Here is a 15,729-nt window from a genome sequence, read left to right as displayed (position 1 = left end):
GTGACTGTGTGTTAACCAGCTGATCATGCCTCCACCCGTAGATGACAGGTATTTACACGGAGCTGGAGACCGTGTACGCAGGGAAGAGTGTGTCGCCAATGCAGGGTGGCTCCCCGGCAGAGCCCGAGTGCCCGGGACAGACTGAGGGCTACGGGCGCCCTCTCTCCCCCCTCACACTCCCCCCTCTTAAAGGTACTCCGGGGCTGACACGCACGCCCAAACATTACATGCACGCACACAACGTTCACATGCCTGCATACATGCTTTTATCAGAGGTTCACGATCATGTGCTGTTAAGGCTTCATGCATTTGCAGAAGGAAGAGTGAAAACTGCATCACTTTTGGGCTTTGATAGCGCATGACTGATGCCATGTTCACGTCCTGATACGTTTGCTGTAAACACAAGCTAATGCTAAAACGTGGATCTACACAGGGGACAAACATGGCATTAAATCCACAAACCTCCTAATAATGTTACATATATTATTAAATAATTAAAAGCATTCTACTTAATTATTTATCTTCTTATCTGCAGCCTTGTTTATACGGGTGATTTAACATATGTTACATCTTTTTGACATTTAAATTACTAATATTTTTATATCGGATGTGAACATGGCACAGGAACCACTGATTAATGAACGTGTTTAAGCCCTCATTCATATTCTACTCTCTATATGCGCATATAAGCCTGCAATTTATCTTTTAGTTGCCATGGTTACCTCTCAGAAGAAAGCAGACCATGACCAAGAATGTCACACATAATGTCTTGAGGGAATAAGAAGTCCTCGAATGAATGAATCTTGATTAAACCGCCACATGGTAGCGCAACACTGACGGCAGCCATCTTTGATTTCCTCCCTAACAGGTAGCCGTAAATCCGGCCTGACCCTGTCCTGGAAGGAGCCCCTCCCGACTCCCGTGTACGAGATCCACCACCAGAGCAGCCAGGACTCCAACCCTTACGTCAGCCTGGAGAGCCCCCCGGCCTCGCCCGAGCACTCGGACGGCGGTCCCAACACGCTGAACCGCCGGAAGAAGCTGTTCACCTTCTCCCGCCCGCCTCGCAGCCGGGACACGGACAAGTTCCTGGACGCTCTGAGCGAGCAGCTCGGCCACCGGGTCACTCTGGTGGACGACTTCATACCGGGAGAGAACGACTATGAGGAGGTGAGGAAGACCCGCCTCCATCATCTGCTATATCTCTACACACAGTACATGATGTGTTTTTATAATAAGGTCTTTTCCACATTTTTAATGTAAAGCTTAAATTTCAGTATTGTAGAGTTTACACTTTTATATTTGTTATTCCTAGCTCCATGATACCTTGTGTGAAGCATGGCTGACACTTCCTGTTATTCCTTTCACTGAACCAGTGGCCGTGAGAGTTAGTTTGCTTAAAGAACTGGACTTGTGGTGCGACACACTGTACGCAGAACTCAGAAATACAATACGAGCAATGGAATAATCATTCAATTGGAAACTCGAGCGTCACACATCCAGCCTGAGTTCACCCACATATACAATCCTCACTTCACAGTGTGGAAGTGCCTTAAAGGGATAGTTCTGGTTTTTTGAAGTGGGGTTGTATGAGGTACTTCAATAGTAAGTGTACTACGTACAGTAGATAACAGTCAGCACGGCCCCTGTTAGGAGAAGTTGGCCTACATGGAAGTGAAGCTAAGCACCGCTGCAGACGAGGCTATTGATAAGAACCTCATACGACCCAGCTTCAAAAAACCCAAACTATCCCTTTAAAGCCTGCAATCGTTCAAATAGCCATCAGGAGGCGACTCCAGTGATTGCAAAAAGAAGTCTGATTGTACTACGTCTATGAGAGAATGACCCTACATCTCAACTACCTCAGTAAACATTTTCCTATTAAGTTCATGGTCACAATTGATAGCTTCAAGTTTTCTTCAATATGGCATTAAGTCCATTTTTTAAATGATGTTCCAATTTACAGTAAAATAGAGTATTAAGCAAGCTATGCTAAAGGGTGTTGCTACCTCAAGCTTAAAGAGCAGCTCCAGTCATGTTTGAAGACGTATAAAATGCTCTGCTTGAGATAAAGAGTTGATGTGTTTTTTCTGCAAAATACGTTAAATTACCTTATAAAATTCCTCCCAAGACATCTCCTCCTTCTCCCTCATTGAAATTTCCTGTCCCCGCCCACTATGTGCTACGTTTCTCCTTTCGTGAAATTACAGCCGAAAACAAAACATGTCTCTGCCATCGATTAGAGGCAACTTGTTGAAACTTAGCTAGCTTGAAATGTAGTAATAGTAGTAGTAATGTAAAAAATTACGATGACATTTACAGCTGGCTCGCACATCGACGAAGTGGTTGCCATAGGTTACACATAATGATATGCATAGCGTCACCCCGTCCATTAACGGGATTTGCTCCTTTGGTTTTTGATGTCTCTAACCTGCCAATGTGAAAACGTGTTGTTCAGCCTGTCCTTGGTACACTGCAGTTTAAAAGCAGACAGGCCCAGCCATGGAGATGACTGCTCATGTTGTCCCTGATATGTCTTGTAGCACATGAAAAACACCACATGGAGATGTTTACAAGGTTAAACACTTTGATTCTCACTGGAGGGGATCTTTAATAAATCGCTACAACGACAACCTGTCAATCACAATAGAGACGAAGCAATTTGTATTCACCCTTTATTTCAATAATAGTTGCTTCCAGTTCAAAAACACCACGATGACGTTGACAAAAATGCAGAACTCAAGACTTAAAACAATATTCCACCAATTGGTGATGTCACGTATATCCATATGTATATCAGATAGGATTGATTTGTATCTATGTGCACTTCTTTTATAGGGTCTATAATAAAATTGAAAACACCTGTAGCATACTGCTAACTCCTGCAGGCATTGAGTTCAGTGAAACGAACCACGGGAAGTTCAAATTATAATTCACACAAGGTATCAAATGTGGTTCCACATATTTTTTAAAGACATAGTAACACCTTAGTATAATTGCTGTAAACAATATAATGTTCTCTCGTGGATTTGCTTGTTATTATAAAATAGCAGGTAAATCCACATTAGACTGCAGTATTAACATTGTAGTATTGCATGTTGACATTAGAGCAGCTCTAATGTACGCTACAATGAACACTTGTGTCACATGAACAGATATATCAAGGTGGTTGTCATGGTTTCAGAAGAAGAGGTGTGCTTGTAAGTAAAACATGATACTCAGTTATAAAATAGAGTCTAATTATATGTGCTTATATGTATTTGTAAAGATCTAAGAGTGTGACGGTTAAACCATTAAACAAACTTAGCTGTGCTTGTCATTGGAAAGGAGCGGGGAGAGCACCATATTGTTATTCTCTGGTTTTCACATATTATAAAACTATTATTGGCTCCAGTATTTTACACACAACTTCTATGAAAGGAGTTAATAAAGCACTGATAATGCATGTGTTTTATCAAGTCGATCTGCAGGTAATCATTAGTTGCTTTTTAATGAATTTTCTTTGGATGAGTTAAAGAAGAAAGGCTGTAGATGCTGATTTTAAAGAGTATAAAACTAGTAACAGACACAAGGTTTATTTTTATGTAAAGAAAGCTGTATTTGAGGTTAAGTGAAAGTTGTGATTATCAGGTCTGATTTTCTCCTCTCCTCCCTGCAGATGAGTTTCCAGGAGGACCAGGACCTCGGCTTCATGCCCCGGCAGCTCAGCAGCGGCAGCAGCGAGGATCACAGCAGCAGCGACGAGGCCTCCTCTCCCACCTACTCCTCCGGATCTGAACCCATCCCTCCACCTCCCACCCAAAGCCCCCCACCTCCCCCGCCTTTCCAAGCTCTGATCCCGCCTCCCGTGCAGTTCACCGACCCCCTGCCGCCCGTCCGCTTCTCCCCTGAGCACGTCCCCCGCAGCCGGATGCCCTTTCACCCGCACCACCCCATCATCCCTCCTCCTCCGCCTCCTCCGAGGACAATCCTCTCCAGCCGCTCCCCTCTGCACAAAGTCCTCCCAACGAGAGAGGAAGCGGAGAACACTCACCAGCGCTTCCAAGCCACATCCAACCGCCACTCCACCGTGCACACCATCCTGAGCTCCACCACCCTGCGCTCCACGCAGCCGTCCCGCGCCAGCTACCTCCCGCGTCAGCTCAGCCAGCCGCAGCCCATCCTCCAGCCGTCCCCCGAGCCCTCTCCCCCTCAGCCGCTGAGACCCAGCCAGCTCGTCCTGCAGAGGCACCACCAGCTCCACCACCAGCACAGCTACCAGGGCCCGCTGCCGCCGTCCCTGCAGGATCACAGCTCGTCCCAGTGTCAGAGCAAAGGCTCATCGCTGCTCTCCCAGAATCCGCCCTCTCACTCCACCCTCCCCAGTCACACAAAGATCTACGAAACCACAAGACAAGAACACCAGTCCCAACAGGTAACATCTACATCCACAGGAGTTGTTAAAGCAGCATGTTAAAGAAAAAAAGTTCATGAAATATAACCGACCCAGGCTCCATGCTCTCATACTACCTACCCTACCTCATGGCCCCCAAAACCCAAACTTAGATGTGCAGCAAAAGCCAGCACATCAACAGGGTTAGCAAGTTGGCACCTCCCTTTACAGGTGTTTCATTAAGTTAGGCCCACGACACCTCGGGGAGGCTCAGCAGTTCACTCTGGCGTCCCAGAGCCACCCCCCTCCATGCAAGCTCTCACCGCCCATCACACCAACACACAGAACTTCTTTGCGCTATCAAATCCTCGTGTAGTAAACGCTATATAACAAAAAGGAAGAAAGGATTACTATTACATTTGTTTTGGCCCCCAACCGGCATTATTTCTCCTCATCCAAATCCACTGACTTGTTTTAACTGCTTCGTCTGACATCTCCTTTACTGCCTTTCGCAGACTCCGTCAACGCACTGCCAGTTCACCCAGTAATGAGATCGTGCTTTGAACCCTCGACATCCCACTTCTACACGGCAAACCTTAACTTTCTGCTAACTGCTGCCAAATCTGCATATCTAAGCTTTTTCCTTTCATACGCTTCCTCCACTGAGTCCTCCGTCAGTTCTGTCACGTAAAGTCTCCTCTCACTCGCCGACCGTGACACTATGTCAGGCATCAGGTAAGAGCAAACTATCTCCTGTGGAATAACAAGCTTTCCACCCAAATCTACCTGACTCGTGCCGGCTTAAACCCTTACCTCGTTTACGTTTCTCCCCCTTGCGGACACATTGAATGGCTGCACTTTGTTCCTGATTACATCCTGAGTTCACCTGCCGTCTTCCACTTTCAATTCTTGCCGCTAAACTTTTCAAAACCTGGTTATGTTGCCGACCTTCTGTGTGAGTGATTTTCTAAAACAATATCTTGTTTTATTTCTTCTACAGACAAGTTTTCAGCCAGAACGGAAAAAAAATGGAAATGAAAGTGCAAATAAAACCTCTGCAGTAAGCTCTTAGCGACAAAAGTGTTGTTTTTCTCTCCTCTCTAAGGCACTGCCGCCCCCACCTCCACCCCTGCCCCCGCCGTGTGACCCGCCTCCGCTGCCCAAGTCGGGCCACAGCGCTTCGGACCCTAACCACATGAGCGTGAAGCGGCTGCGCTGGGAGCAGGTGGAGAACTCAGAGGGCACCATATGGGGTCAGGTGAGCGGCGAACTCCTCACTTACATAAACGATCTGATGATGAGTAATTAAAAAACAAAGCACGACTCAAATGAAGCATCTTCAGACAGTAGATACAGTAAAGGATAACTTGTGAATGTTCGCGCCTTGGCTGTGATTTTTCTCACTCCTCCTGCGTTTCTTTTTCCATATTTGGAAAGTCCGACTCATCGGCTGTGTTGTGTCTCTGATGAGTCATGAGCACAAGTCTTTGTAAACAGAATATGGAGGATCTCAGCTGTTCCGATGTACCATAATGTGGACTCTGTGTACCCGCTTCAGACATGTCTGATATCTGTGTGTGTAAAAAATGATTAACTGAGTTGCAGAGCCTTGACTGTGTGTGTGGAGAGAGCTGAACCGAGTCCTTACACTTGTCTTTGTTTAGCTCGGGGAGGACTCAGAGTACGACAAGCTCACTGACATGGTGAAGTACTTGGACCTTGATCTGCACTTCGGGACTCAGCGCAGATCCAGTAAGTATCTGTGCGCTTGTGATCAAGTGCATATGTGATATTCCATCTAATGTATTACTGTGTTTATATTTAAAGTGTAAAAATGTGTGTTTTGTTTGTACCTTCACAGTCATGATGTTCTCCATAACCTGTTTTTGGAGCTGCTGCACTCACCTGTTCATCACTTCCATTCTCCATAAGGCACCGAACCTCCCACTCCTCTCCCTTTATGACAGAGCTCAGTAATAACGCAGCTCTGCCAGAGGAAAAACACACCGCCCTATTGTTTATTGTAGATGTCTCGGACCTTTTGGCCTCAATTGGCAGAGCTGTGTTATTTACCCAGAAACCTTCCTTATGAATGTTTGCCTGTAAATGTGTTTGTGAGTGTGATTGTGTTGATCCCCGGTGCCTGGAGAACCTTTCCTTACACTGTTGTTGAAATGATCAGTGTCTCCTCCAGAGCCAGCCTTCCTGCCGGAGAACTTTAAAAAGAAAGACGTGGTGGAGATTCTGTCTCATAAGAAAGCCTACAACGCCTGTGAGTAGCACAAACACAGACCGCGCACACACCTGAGGCTCAACTCGGTGAGACAGCAAAAAAACCCACCGTATAATATTTTACATTTGCTATGGCCCTATTTTTTACAAAGTAAGTTAAACTTGTCCTCATGTAAAGGGACAAACTGACTCGCAAAGCTGTAAGAAAAGATTCTGTTCCCACCTACAAGTGTAAAAAAGTGGAGTCAGTGCATCTGCTTCCAAACACACCTAGCTCCTGCACTCAACATTTTACCGCACTGCACTTAAATGGACCGCACGTATACAGCGCTTTTCTAATCTTCAGACCACTCAGACCACTTTTACACGACATACATACACCCCAGTGACTGTATACAAAGATTGATTATGCAACTCCATCTGCTCTCATCGTACGAAATTGAAGCCAAAATAGCCCCTGTGACGGGCACTGCCATCTCGTGCTGGTGACCTCATTTGGAGCCAGAGCTGCACAATAGCGATTGGCCACATCCGTTAACCAAAACACACACCTAACTTACCAAAATAAACAGCAAAGTTCCCACACTTCGTTGTATTAACTTCAACAGCAGAACAGCTTCTTGTGTTGATCTGAAGCAGACGTTCACCCATATGGAAACTTCATTGACTGCAGTGATTATTTTAGTTACGTTTCCTCTCCCCGTTCCTCCTCTACTCTGCTACTTTGGAACAGATCGACTGCAGGAGCCGTATTTGTCAACAGAGCTGTCAATCATCTTTTTGACAGCATCAAATAACTAATTAAAACTAAACTTGTCCGAAAAATGAACACTTGGACGTAAATCAGCAGGATAAGAACTAACTATAATGACAGAAACCATGTTTGAGAAAAATGTATTTGACGTATATTTAGTATTTATAGTGACTCATGTCCCATCTGTTAACATGGAGGAGGCGGGCTTTATGAGCTATACTGCAGCCAGTCAGCAGGGGGCGATAGAGATGATTTGGCTTCACTTTTAGGGAGCTGCCATGTCGTCCATCTTATTATACAGTCTATGATACACCCTTACATTCACAGCCCAATGGCAAATGCTGCTATGCCAGTCTCAAATCAGTATCTATGCACACTCATACCCGATGGCTATGCCTTCTGATTGAAAGATGGCCGACTCCACCACTGAGCCACAGTTGCCCTCATTTTGCCTTTAAATATGATAAGGCCATACACAAATAGTACAAATAAAATAAAACATTACCTTCTTGTAATAAATAGACTTTTTAGATCGACTACACTATTTGAATAATGTTTCAGGAAATAACCAGTGCAGTTCTGTTTTGTTGACAATGAATTACTGTTTGAAAGAATTATGCTAATGCTAATATGCTAATGACCATTCTGTTTTAGAATGCAACAATAAATATACCTGAGTAATAAACAATATTGTGGGGCTCTGATAAAAAAGGACTTTGTGTTCCGAGTTTTGTAAACTCAAAGTTTGTTGCTGCTGTACTGTATCTGTTTGGACAGCCATCCTCATCGCCCACCTGAAGCTCTCCACCGACGAGCTGCGTCAGGTCCTGATGAACATGACGACGGACAGGCTGGAGCCGGCTCACATCAAGCAGCTGCTGCTCTACGCTCCCGACGAGGAGGAGGTGAAACAGTACGAGCAGTTTGACGAGGACCCGGCGAAACTGAGCGAGCCTGACCAGTTTATATTCCAGGTACGCGCAAAAAAAAACTCTAAAGGAAGCTACGTTTTAAACATTAAGATGGAATGATGTGAATTAATGAATTTTTTGTGATTTAGATGCTGATGGTGCCCGAGTATAAGACCCGTCTGCGGAGCCTCCACTTTAAGACTACGCTGCAGGAGAGGACGGAGGAGATGAAGGTTGCGTATGATTACATCTACAAAGCTTCAGTGGAGCTGAGGAGCAGCAAGAAACTGGCCAAAATCCTTGAGGTAAACATTCACAGCAGGAAACTAATGTCAAGCAAAAGGTCTGAATGTTAATAGCGATTTTAAGAGCTTTTTTCGCACACAGTTTGTACTTGCGATGGGGAATTACCTGAACAACGGGCAGCCCAAGAGCAACAGGACGACCAGTTTTAAGATCAACTTCCTGACTGAGGTACAGCATTGACAACTGCCAGGTTTTGGTCATCCTCATATTGGTTTTTTAGTCATTTTATATTTCCTGTCTATTCTGCAGCTAAGCACAACCAAAACAGTGGATGGGAAATCCACCTTTCTCCACATCCTGGCCAAGTCTCTGTGCCAACACTTCCCTGAGCTGCTCAACTTTTCAAGAGACCTGACGACAGTGGCGCTGGCTGCAAAGGGTACGGATTCTGATTTCCTTCCTGAATATCATTTACCAGCAGAATACAGTTTTTCCATCTATGCAGTACACAGTGGGCCTTGGTGTAGGGCTTAACTTAAAGCATCTTTGTTTACTTCAATTATTTGTTACTTTGACATTATAAAACTGTTTGTTCAGATCGCTGGCTGTTAAAAGTCTGATTTACCTTTACTTGTGTTTTACAACTAAGACCACGTACAGGTGTTTAATCACTGCTCCTGTTCTCTCCTTACATGTGCATGCATATTTCCTATGTTCAGTGAACCAGAAGGCAATCACAGCAGAACTGAGCGACCTTCATACCACCATCCAGGACATCAGGACAGCCTGTCTGAAGATCCCGCCCACCTCTGAGGACCACTTTGCCTCCGTCATGAGCGTATGCTAACTGCTTTATATATACATCAAACTTGTCGTTTGTTTTTTTTAAAGCTACTTTTTTACTTTTTAACAGATATTACTGATTACTGACATTTCGCGTCATTAAAGGAGTACTTTCACTTTCTTGCTGGGAGTTAAATGAGCAGACAAACACCTATCTTGTGTCTGTACACTACCGATACTAACTGATTAGCTTAGCTTAGCATAAAGATTAAAATGGAGGGGATACAGCCACCCAGGCTCTGTCCAAAGGTGACCAAATCTGTTTACAAGCACCCCTAAAGCTCATTAACTTTGTTACTTTAATTACTCCGACACTAAACCAAATGAACTTGTTCAGTCTTTACACTAAGCTCCTATCTCTAGCTACAGCTTTGTAATTCATAGACAGATGTGTTAGTGGTGTATATCTTAGCTAACTAAGCTAAGCTAAGCTAACTGTCTCCTAGCCACAGCTTTGTATTTAACAGACAGATATGACAGTGGTGTATATCTAAGCTAACTAAGCTAAGCTAAGCTAACTGTCTCTTAGCCACAGCTTTGTAATTTAACAGAAAGAGAGGACAGTGATATGAATCTAAGCCAACTAAGCTAAGCTAACTGTCTCTTAGCTACAGCTTTGTATTGAACAGACAGATATGACAGTGGTGTATATCTAAGCTAAGCTAACTGTCTCCCAGCCACAGCTTTGTAATTTAACAGAAAGAGAGGACAGTGATATGAATCTAAGCCAACTAAGCTAAGCTAACTGTCTCTTAGCTACAGCGTTGTATTGAACAGACAGACAGGACAGTGGTGTAAATTTAAGCTAAGCTAACTGTCTCCTAGCCACAGCTTTGTATTTAACAGACAGAGAGGACAGTGATATACATTTTAGCTAAGCTAACTGTCTCCTAGGAACAGCTTTGTATTTAACAGACAGATATGACAGTGGTGTATCTAAGCTAAGCTAAGCTAACTGTCTCTTAGCTACAGCTTTGTATTTAAAAGACAGGCAGGACAGTGGTATAAATCTTTTCATTGAACTTTCTGCAAAAAAAAAAGCTTTGTTTCCGGGAAACACTTTTTTGATACCTTTTAGCCAATTTATTACCAAATTTGTTTTAACATTTTAACTTTAACTGTTTTAACTCAGCTACATAAGTCAGTTTATTACGCCCCTCTGAATACCACAATTCCCACAATGCTCTCAAAGCCCCTTTTATTAGACCCACCATGCAAGATATAATCTTTCAATCATCATTTTTTACACAGGACATATGATTTAGTCTTCCTGAGCAAGCTGAGAAAACATAACCCTGATGACATAATAAGTGTCATTTTCTCACACATAGTTTCCTCCAAAGCCACAGATGACTTTTGACACTCTGAGGAGAAATCCTTACAGCAAGTGAACTGATTTGGATGCACAAAAAAATTGGTGATTTGTCTCTTACATGTGCGACATTTTGCTCCCACAGAGCTTTCTAGAGAACAGCCACCCTTCTATCCAGTCTCTGGAGTCCCTGCAGACCCGAACCATGGAGGAGTTCTCCAAGGTGGTCTCCTACTTCGGAGAGGACGGCAAGTCCACCAAAACAGATGCCTTCTTCGGCATCTTTTCAGACTTCATTTCCAAGTTTGAGGTAAGTGAACACTGGACTGTTTCTATTTGCTGTGTCAATGCACAATTTGCTGCATCCCTGAAGGTGAGCAGCTCATACTTGGCTAAATGCAGCAGGTGTTTGACGACTCAAACCTCCAAAACAATTAGATATTCTGCTGACAGCAGCCTGCAGCTACCAAGTGATTAAGCTGCAAAGTGCTACTGTCTGTGGAATAACTTAATGTGCTCTCAGTCTGAACATTATTTTGTATAATAAGCACAACTGAGATGAGATCATTGGTCTTGTCTTGCAGAGAGCTCTCAGTGAGACCCAGACACCAGAAAACCCCAGAAGCCCCAGACTGTCCTCCCCTCTGGCCTGGTAGAGGCGAGAAACGTGGGCGGATGTCGGGCCAAACCGACAGACCGGTCGGCTCCATTTTCACTCTGCTCTCCACAACCAAAGTGCCAAGATCACACACAGAGACACTCAGAGCAACGGGAACAGAGACCACGTCATCTTTAGCGAACAGAATGAAAACACACTCTGTCTATGTGTAGAAAATCACAGGTAACGAGTGCCCTGTGTGCAGCTTTGCTGTTATTTCAGGTGCTGGGTAGAGCAGGGACATTCAGGTGTCCAAAGGTCAACAGGAAGTCACCGCACACTGACCACTCAAACCAGTTTTTACGTTATTTACATCTCTATCTTAATACGCATTAAAAGGTAAAAGATACGTTAAAAATGAATCCATGAATATTAGATCTCTCCAGTGGGTCTTGAAGCAACATTAAAATGAGGTGTGAATACTTTAAAGAACTGGTCTGAATATTTACAGATTATCTGCTATGTTTAATATATAACAATATAAAGTTTATATTTTCTATCAGATCATATTTGAAAACTGTAAAGATTAAGCGTAGATGTAGACTGACGACAGGAATCAAAGTGATCACAAGTGTAGTTAGAGTGTAGTTTAGCTTTAGAGCCAGACAGACGAGCGTTTGATTGAACTGTTCAGACAGTATTAAACTCACTGCCTCCCAAACAGCAGGATTTCATTTAGAAGTGGTCGATATTGAAGTTTAAACATCTTGTATCCACATTGCTGATCTATACTTACAGGTGTGGCCATTTTCATCTAACCTACTGTGAATTTAAAGGGCATCTATTATCGATATTAATAGAATTATTCCTATAATTAATTAAACAGGGAGAAAAAGTCAAAGTCATTTAAATCAGTTCTGTTCTTTGCAGCATAGAGCAAGTCACGTGTGTACTTTACTGATGAGGTCATTTCTATGGAAGCCAAACAAGGCCATTAAAGTTAACTTTTTTAAACAACAGAAGACCTTCTGCACATTTTAACATTTCAACTGAATTCTTCGGAGGATTTTCTGATTTGAATATAACCACTATATCTCTGTTGAAGTGGGTTGAATTCCCTCCTCAAAAATGTTCAGCAGTTTGAAATAGTTGAGTTATTTTTATTTGTTTATTAATTTTTTTTAGGTTAAAAAAGGTTAGAATAAGTAATTTTTCCAAGTTGCCTTTTGGCTATTGGATATTTTGTGATCTAAAAATTAATTTCGGCTGTTATAAAATCAGGATTTTAAAAAGGAAAAATTAAACAAAAAATATAAAAGTTAAAATAAATAATTCAAAATACGTGTACTAATAAATTTCTATTCAGTTGTGATTAGAGATAGACCGATATGGTTTTTTCAGGGCCGATACCGATTATTAGTAGTCAAGGAGGCCGATAACTGATATTTGGAGCCGATATTCATTTGCAATAAAAGTTCAAATATTGGCGTCAAAATTTTGAATAATACAAACTCCAACACTTAACTTTGTTTAAATGCCTTTAAGCATATGTTTATTAAACAAACAAACAAAAAGCGCAGGGAGTTCCCAGGGTCAGCAGCATCTCTTATAAAGTTAACTGAAAATTTAAATAAATAAATAAATAACTTCCTGAAGTTTTATTAAGTAAATAAAACAAAGTTAAATTAAATTTTCAAAGAAATGAACTCTTATCGGCCGTCAGATTAAAATAAATAAATAAATAAATAAATTTAAAAAAAATTGGCGTCAAAATGCTGAATACCGGCGCCGATAATTGGCCCGGCAGATAATCGGTCTATCCCTAGTTGTGATTACATTTCACAATTCTGTACGAAGTGGATTATAAAAGTTTAATCTTTTTGGCCTTTTTGGACTTTCAGCATTAGCCACCTTGTTGCTAGAAAAAAACAGTTGGCAGTCATGGTTAGCTTAAGCATTAGCTCCCTATAGCAGTGGTTCTCATTGTGGGGTCCTGGGACCCCTGGGGATCTGCAAACCATAGCCTGGGGGTCCGCAAAATAATTATAATAGATTATAAAATTGTGCTGCATCATTAAAAACTGCATGTCTACAGATGAGGACCATTTGCGCCAATGAAACAAGCATATTGTGCCCATTACTCCCACCCACGTTAGCTTTGGGCCAACAGAAACTGATTTGATTGTGACACATCACGTCAATCTGTTATGAATCACTCAACTCGCTCTGGTTGCAACGAACTGTTCTGCTGCAACAAACTGCGACTGCTTAGCTTGGCTTAATAGCCAGCTAGCTAGCTGGCGAGCATGGAGAAATATTTCAGTCAGTCCACATCGTCAAGTGATGCTAATCCCAAACTAGCTAAATTGTGAAAATATGACGACCGGTATATAGTTTGGTTTTATTGAGAACAGTGACGGGAGACCAAAATTCGTCATGTGTCTTCAGGTGCTAGTGAACGGAGCTATGAAGCCAGCCCAGCTAAAGTGACATCTGATTACAAAGCACCCAGAATATAAGCACAAAACAAAAGATTTTTTCCATCGAAAGAGCGAGGAATACACCCGCTAGAAAACACAGATGGTGAACCACGCCACAACTTCAGAGAAAGCACAGAAGGCTTCTGATTTGGTGGCTCATCGGATTGCTAAAGCTAAAAGCCACACACAATTGCACAAGAGCTCGTACTTCCAGCAGCGGTATAAATGTGTGAAGTCATGCTCGGGACAGAGTAAAAATGTACAATACAAATGATTCCAATGGCATCTAAGAGTGCAAATGGTAAGCATATGTTTAATCTGTGTCACGATTATGAGGGGATCCTTGGAAAACGTTCACCCCTGTAACGGGTCCCTGGCCCCAAAAAGTTTGAGAACCCCTGCCCTATAGAAGTGCTTTTAATACAGAGTAGATTCAGCCTTCACGTCCCCATTGGATTTAATCCTGATCAGTAAACAGTCACTGGAATATGTCCAATGAGACTCGTTTGAGAAGCTTATACAACAGGCTGGAGTCCTTTCCCCCTCAGCTATATAGCATTGAGATTATTCTGAGGGCTTCACAAATCAAAACTCAGTCAGTAAACACACATTTATTGTCAAAACATCACTTAGAAAACAATATTGCACCTTCACAGCGAGGTAACACTGACTACATCAACACATGGAGAATATTGGCTCAACATTTATGTTTGAGAGAAGCTGTGGGTGGAATTGCAAATGTTCATTATGAGAGTCTCTTCTTGTCGGTGCAGAGAGATTAAAGGCAGCAGTGTGTGAAGCGGAGCGGTGACAGGTCGGCTAATGGTTCTGCACTTTGTTGAGGATTTCTTGAGTGTTGTGAACGCAGCCCCGTTTAAACACATGGGCGGCTGCTGAATGAATGAACCTCAAGTGCATGTAGAAAACAACATCCTACTGTATATGGTCATTTCCTGCTATTCTGGTCGTCATGGTGATGTGATGACTCACCTACAGTACAGTGTATCTGTAGCTGTGTTGTATTTATTGTTGAGATTGTAAATTGACCGTTTTTGCTATGCACTGCTCATCATTTTATTTTGTATCGTATGCTTGTGTGTCCTCTAAGTCCTACTTTTATTTTCTTATTCAGAGGTGTCATCAGGAAATAACCGTTTTATTTATTCTTGATGCGCAGCTTTCGTCAGGCTCGCGAGGCGTTGATGATCTCGTAAAAATGCAACCCGAGCTGCTACTAGTGCAGTGACAGTGTTTCTTGTCCGAATCGATTGCATGTTGGTGCAGTTAATGTATAAAAATGTGCAGCTGGTAGCATTCACCCTCCCTGGATATTTAAGTTAAAAATAAATGCATTTCTGTTGGTCCAGTTATTTATTGGTTGCTTAAAGGTTCCCTTTTTTAACTGTTTTATATGTTTTCATGGGAACTTGCTCATGTTTTGTGACTGTTTGACCTCTTATGTTTTGTTTAATGCTTTCAAATGAAGGATTTGTTTTAAATTATAAAAATATCATGCTTGAAAGTAAAAACTGCCCGACTTTTTTTGTGCCTCACAATTAACAATATCTTAAGTTTGTACAGAGACTTCTGTTAGAGTACATCTTGTAACCCAATACATTCCTTCTTTACTGTTTATACCTTATTAGTTAATGTTAGGGTCTAACAGATTAAACTACAGAGTCTGAGTAGTGTCATTAAAACAAATCTATTAACTTTTGGTTAAATGAAAGATGACATTTTTGTTGAAATGTACACATTTTGTACATACAGATATGTATGATAATTCCAGATATTCAGAGAATAATGAATTAAAATTACTTTTTTAAGAAGAAGACAAACTTTATTAATCCCCGAAGGGAAATTAAATGTTTTCACTCTGTTATTATTAGAAACATGCTACACACAGACCCAAATACACACATGCACAAACAGAACTCTATGACATGCAAATTGAAGGAGAAATTCGTCCCTGGAAAAAGCC

At 42.2% G+C, this 15,729-nt stretch overlaps 1 protein-coding gene across 1 annotated transcript in view; it reads left to right on the top strand.

Annotated features, from left to right (window-relative positions):
- grid2ipb (glutamate receptor, ionotropic, delta 2 (Grid2) interacting protein, b) overlaps positions 1 to 15,277 on the top strand; it is a 52,652-nt gene extending 37,375 nt beyond the window's left edge. Inside the window, 13 exon segments of the mRNA XM_069664588.1 lie at positions 42 to 127; positions 786 to 1,170; positions 3,659 to 4,414; positions 5,478 to 5,630; positions 6,037 to 6,124; positions 6,555 to 6,644; positions 8,136 to 8,332; positions 8,419 to 8,574; positions 8,657 to 8,743; positions 8,825 to 8,954; positions 9,235 to 9,353; positions 10,816 to 10,980; positions 11,255 to 15,277. Coding sequence (XP_069520689.1) covers positions 42 to 127; positions 786 to 1,170; positions 3,659 to 4,414; positions 5,478 to 5,630; positions 6,037 to 6,124; positions 6,555 to 6,644; positions 8,136 to 8,332; positions 8,419 to 8,574; positions 8,657 to 8,743; positions 8,825 to 8,954; positions 9,235 to 9,353; positions 10,816 to 10,980; positions 11,255 to 11,326 — 2,484 coding nt within the window. The 3' untranslated portion in view covers positions 11,327 to 15,277.
- Positions 15,278 to 15,729: the final 452 nt, after the last annotated feature.

The sequence above is a fragment of the Semicossyphus pulcher genome, unplaced genomic scaffold, assembly GCF_022749685.1.
Source record: "Semicossyphus pulcher isolate SPU_LCO1_2020_fin unplaced genomic scaffold, fSemPul1.0.p SCAF_16, whole genome shotgun sequence".
Taxonomy (NCBI): Eukaryota; Metazoa; Chordata; class Actinopteri; order Labriformes; family Labridae; genus Semicossyphus; species Semicossyphus pulcher.
This window is presented reverse-complemented; position numbering and strand designations above follow the sequence as displayed.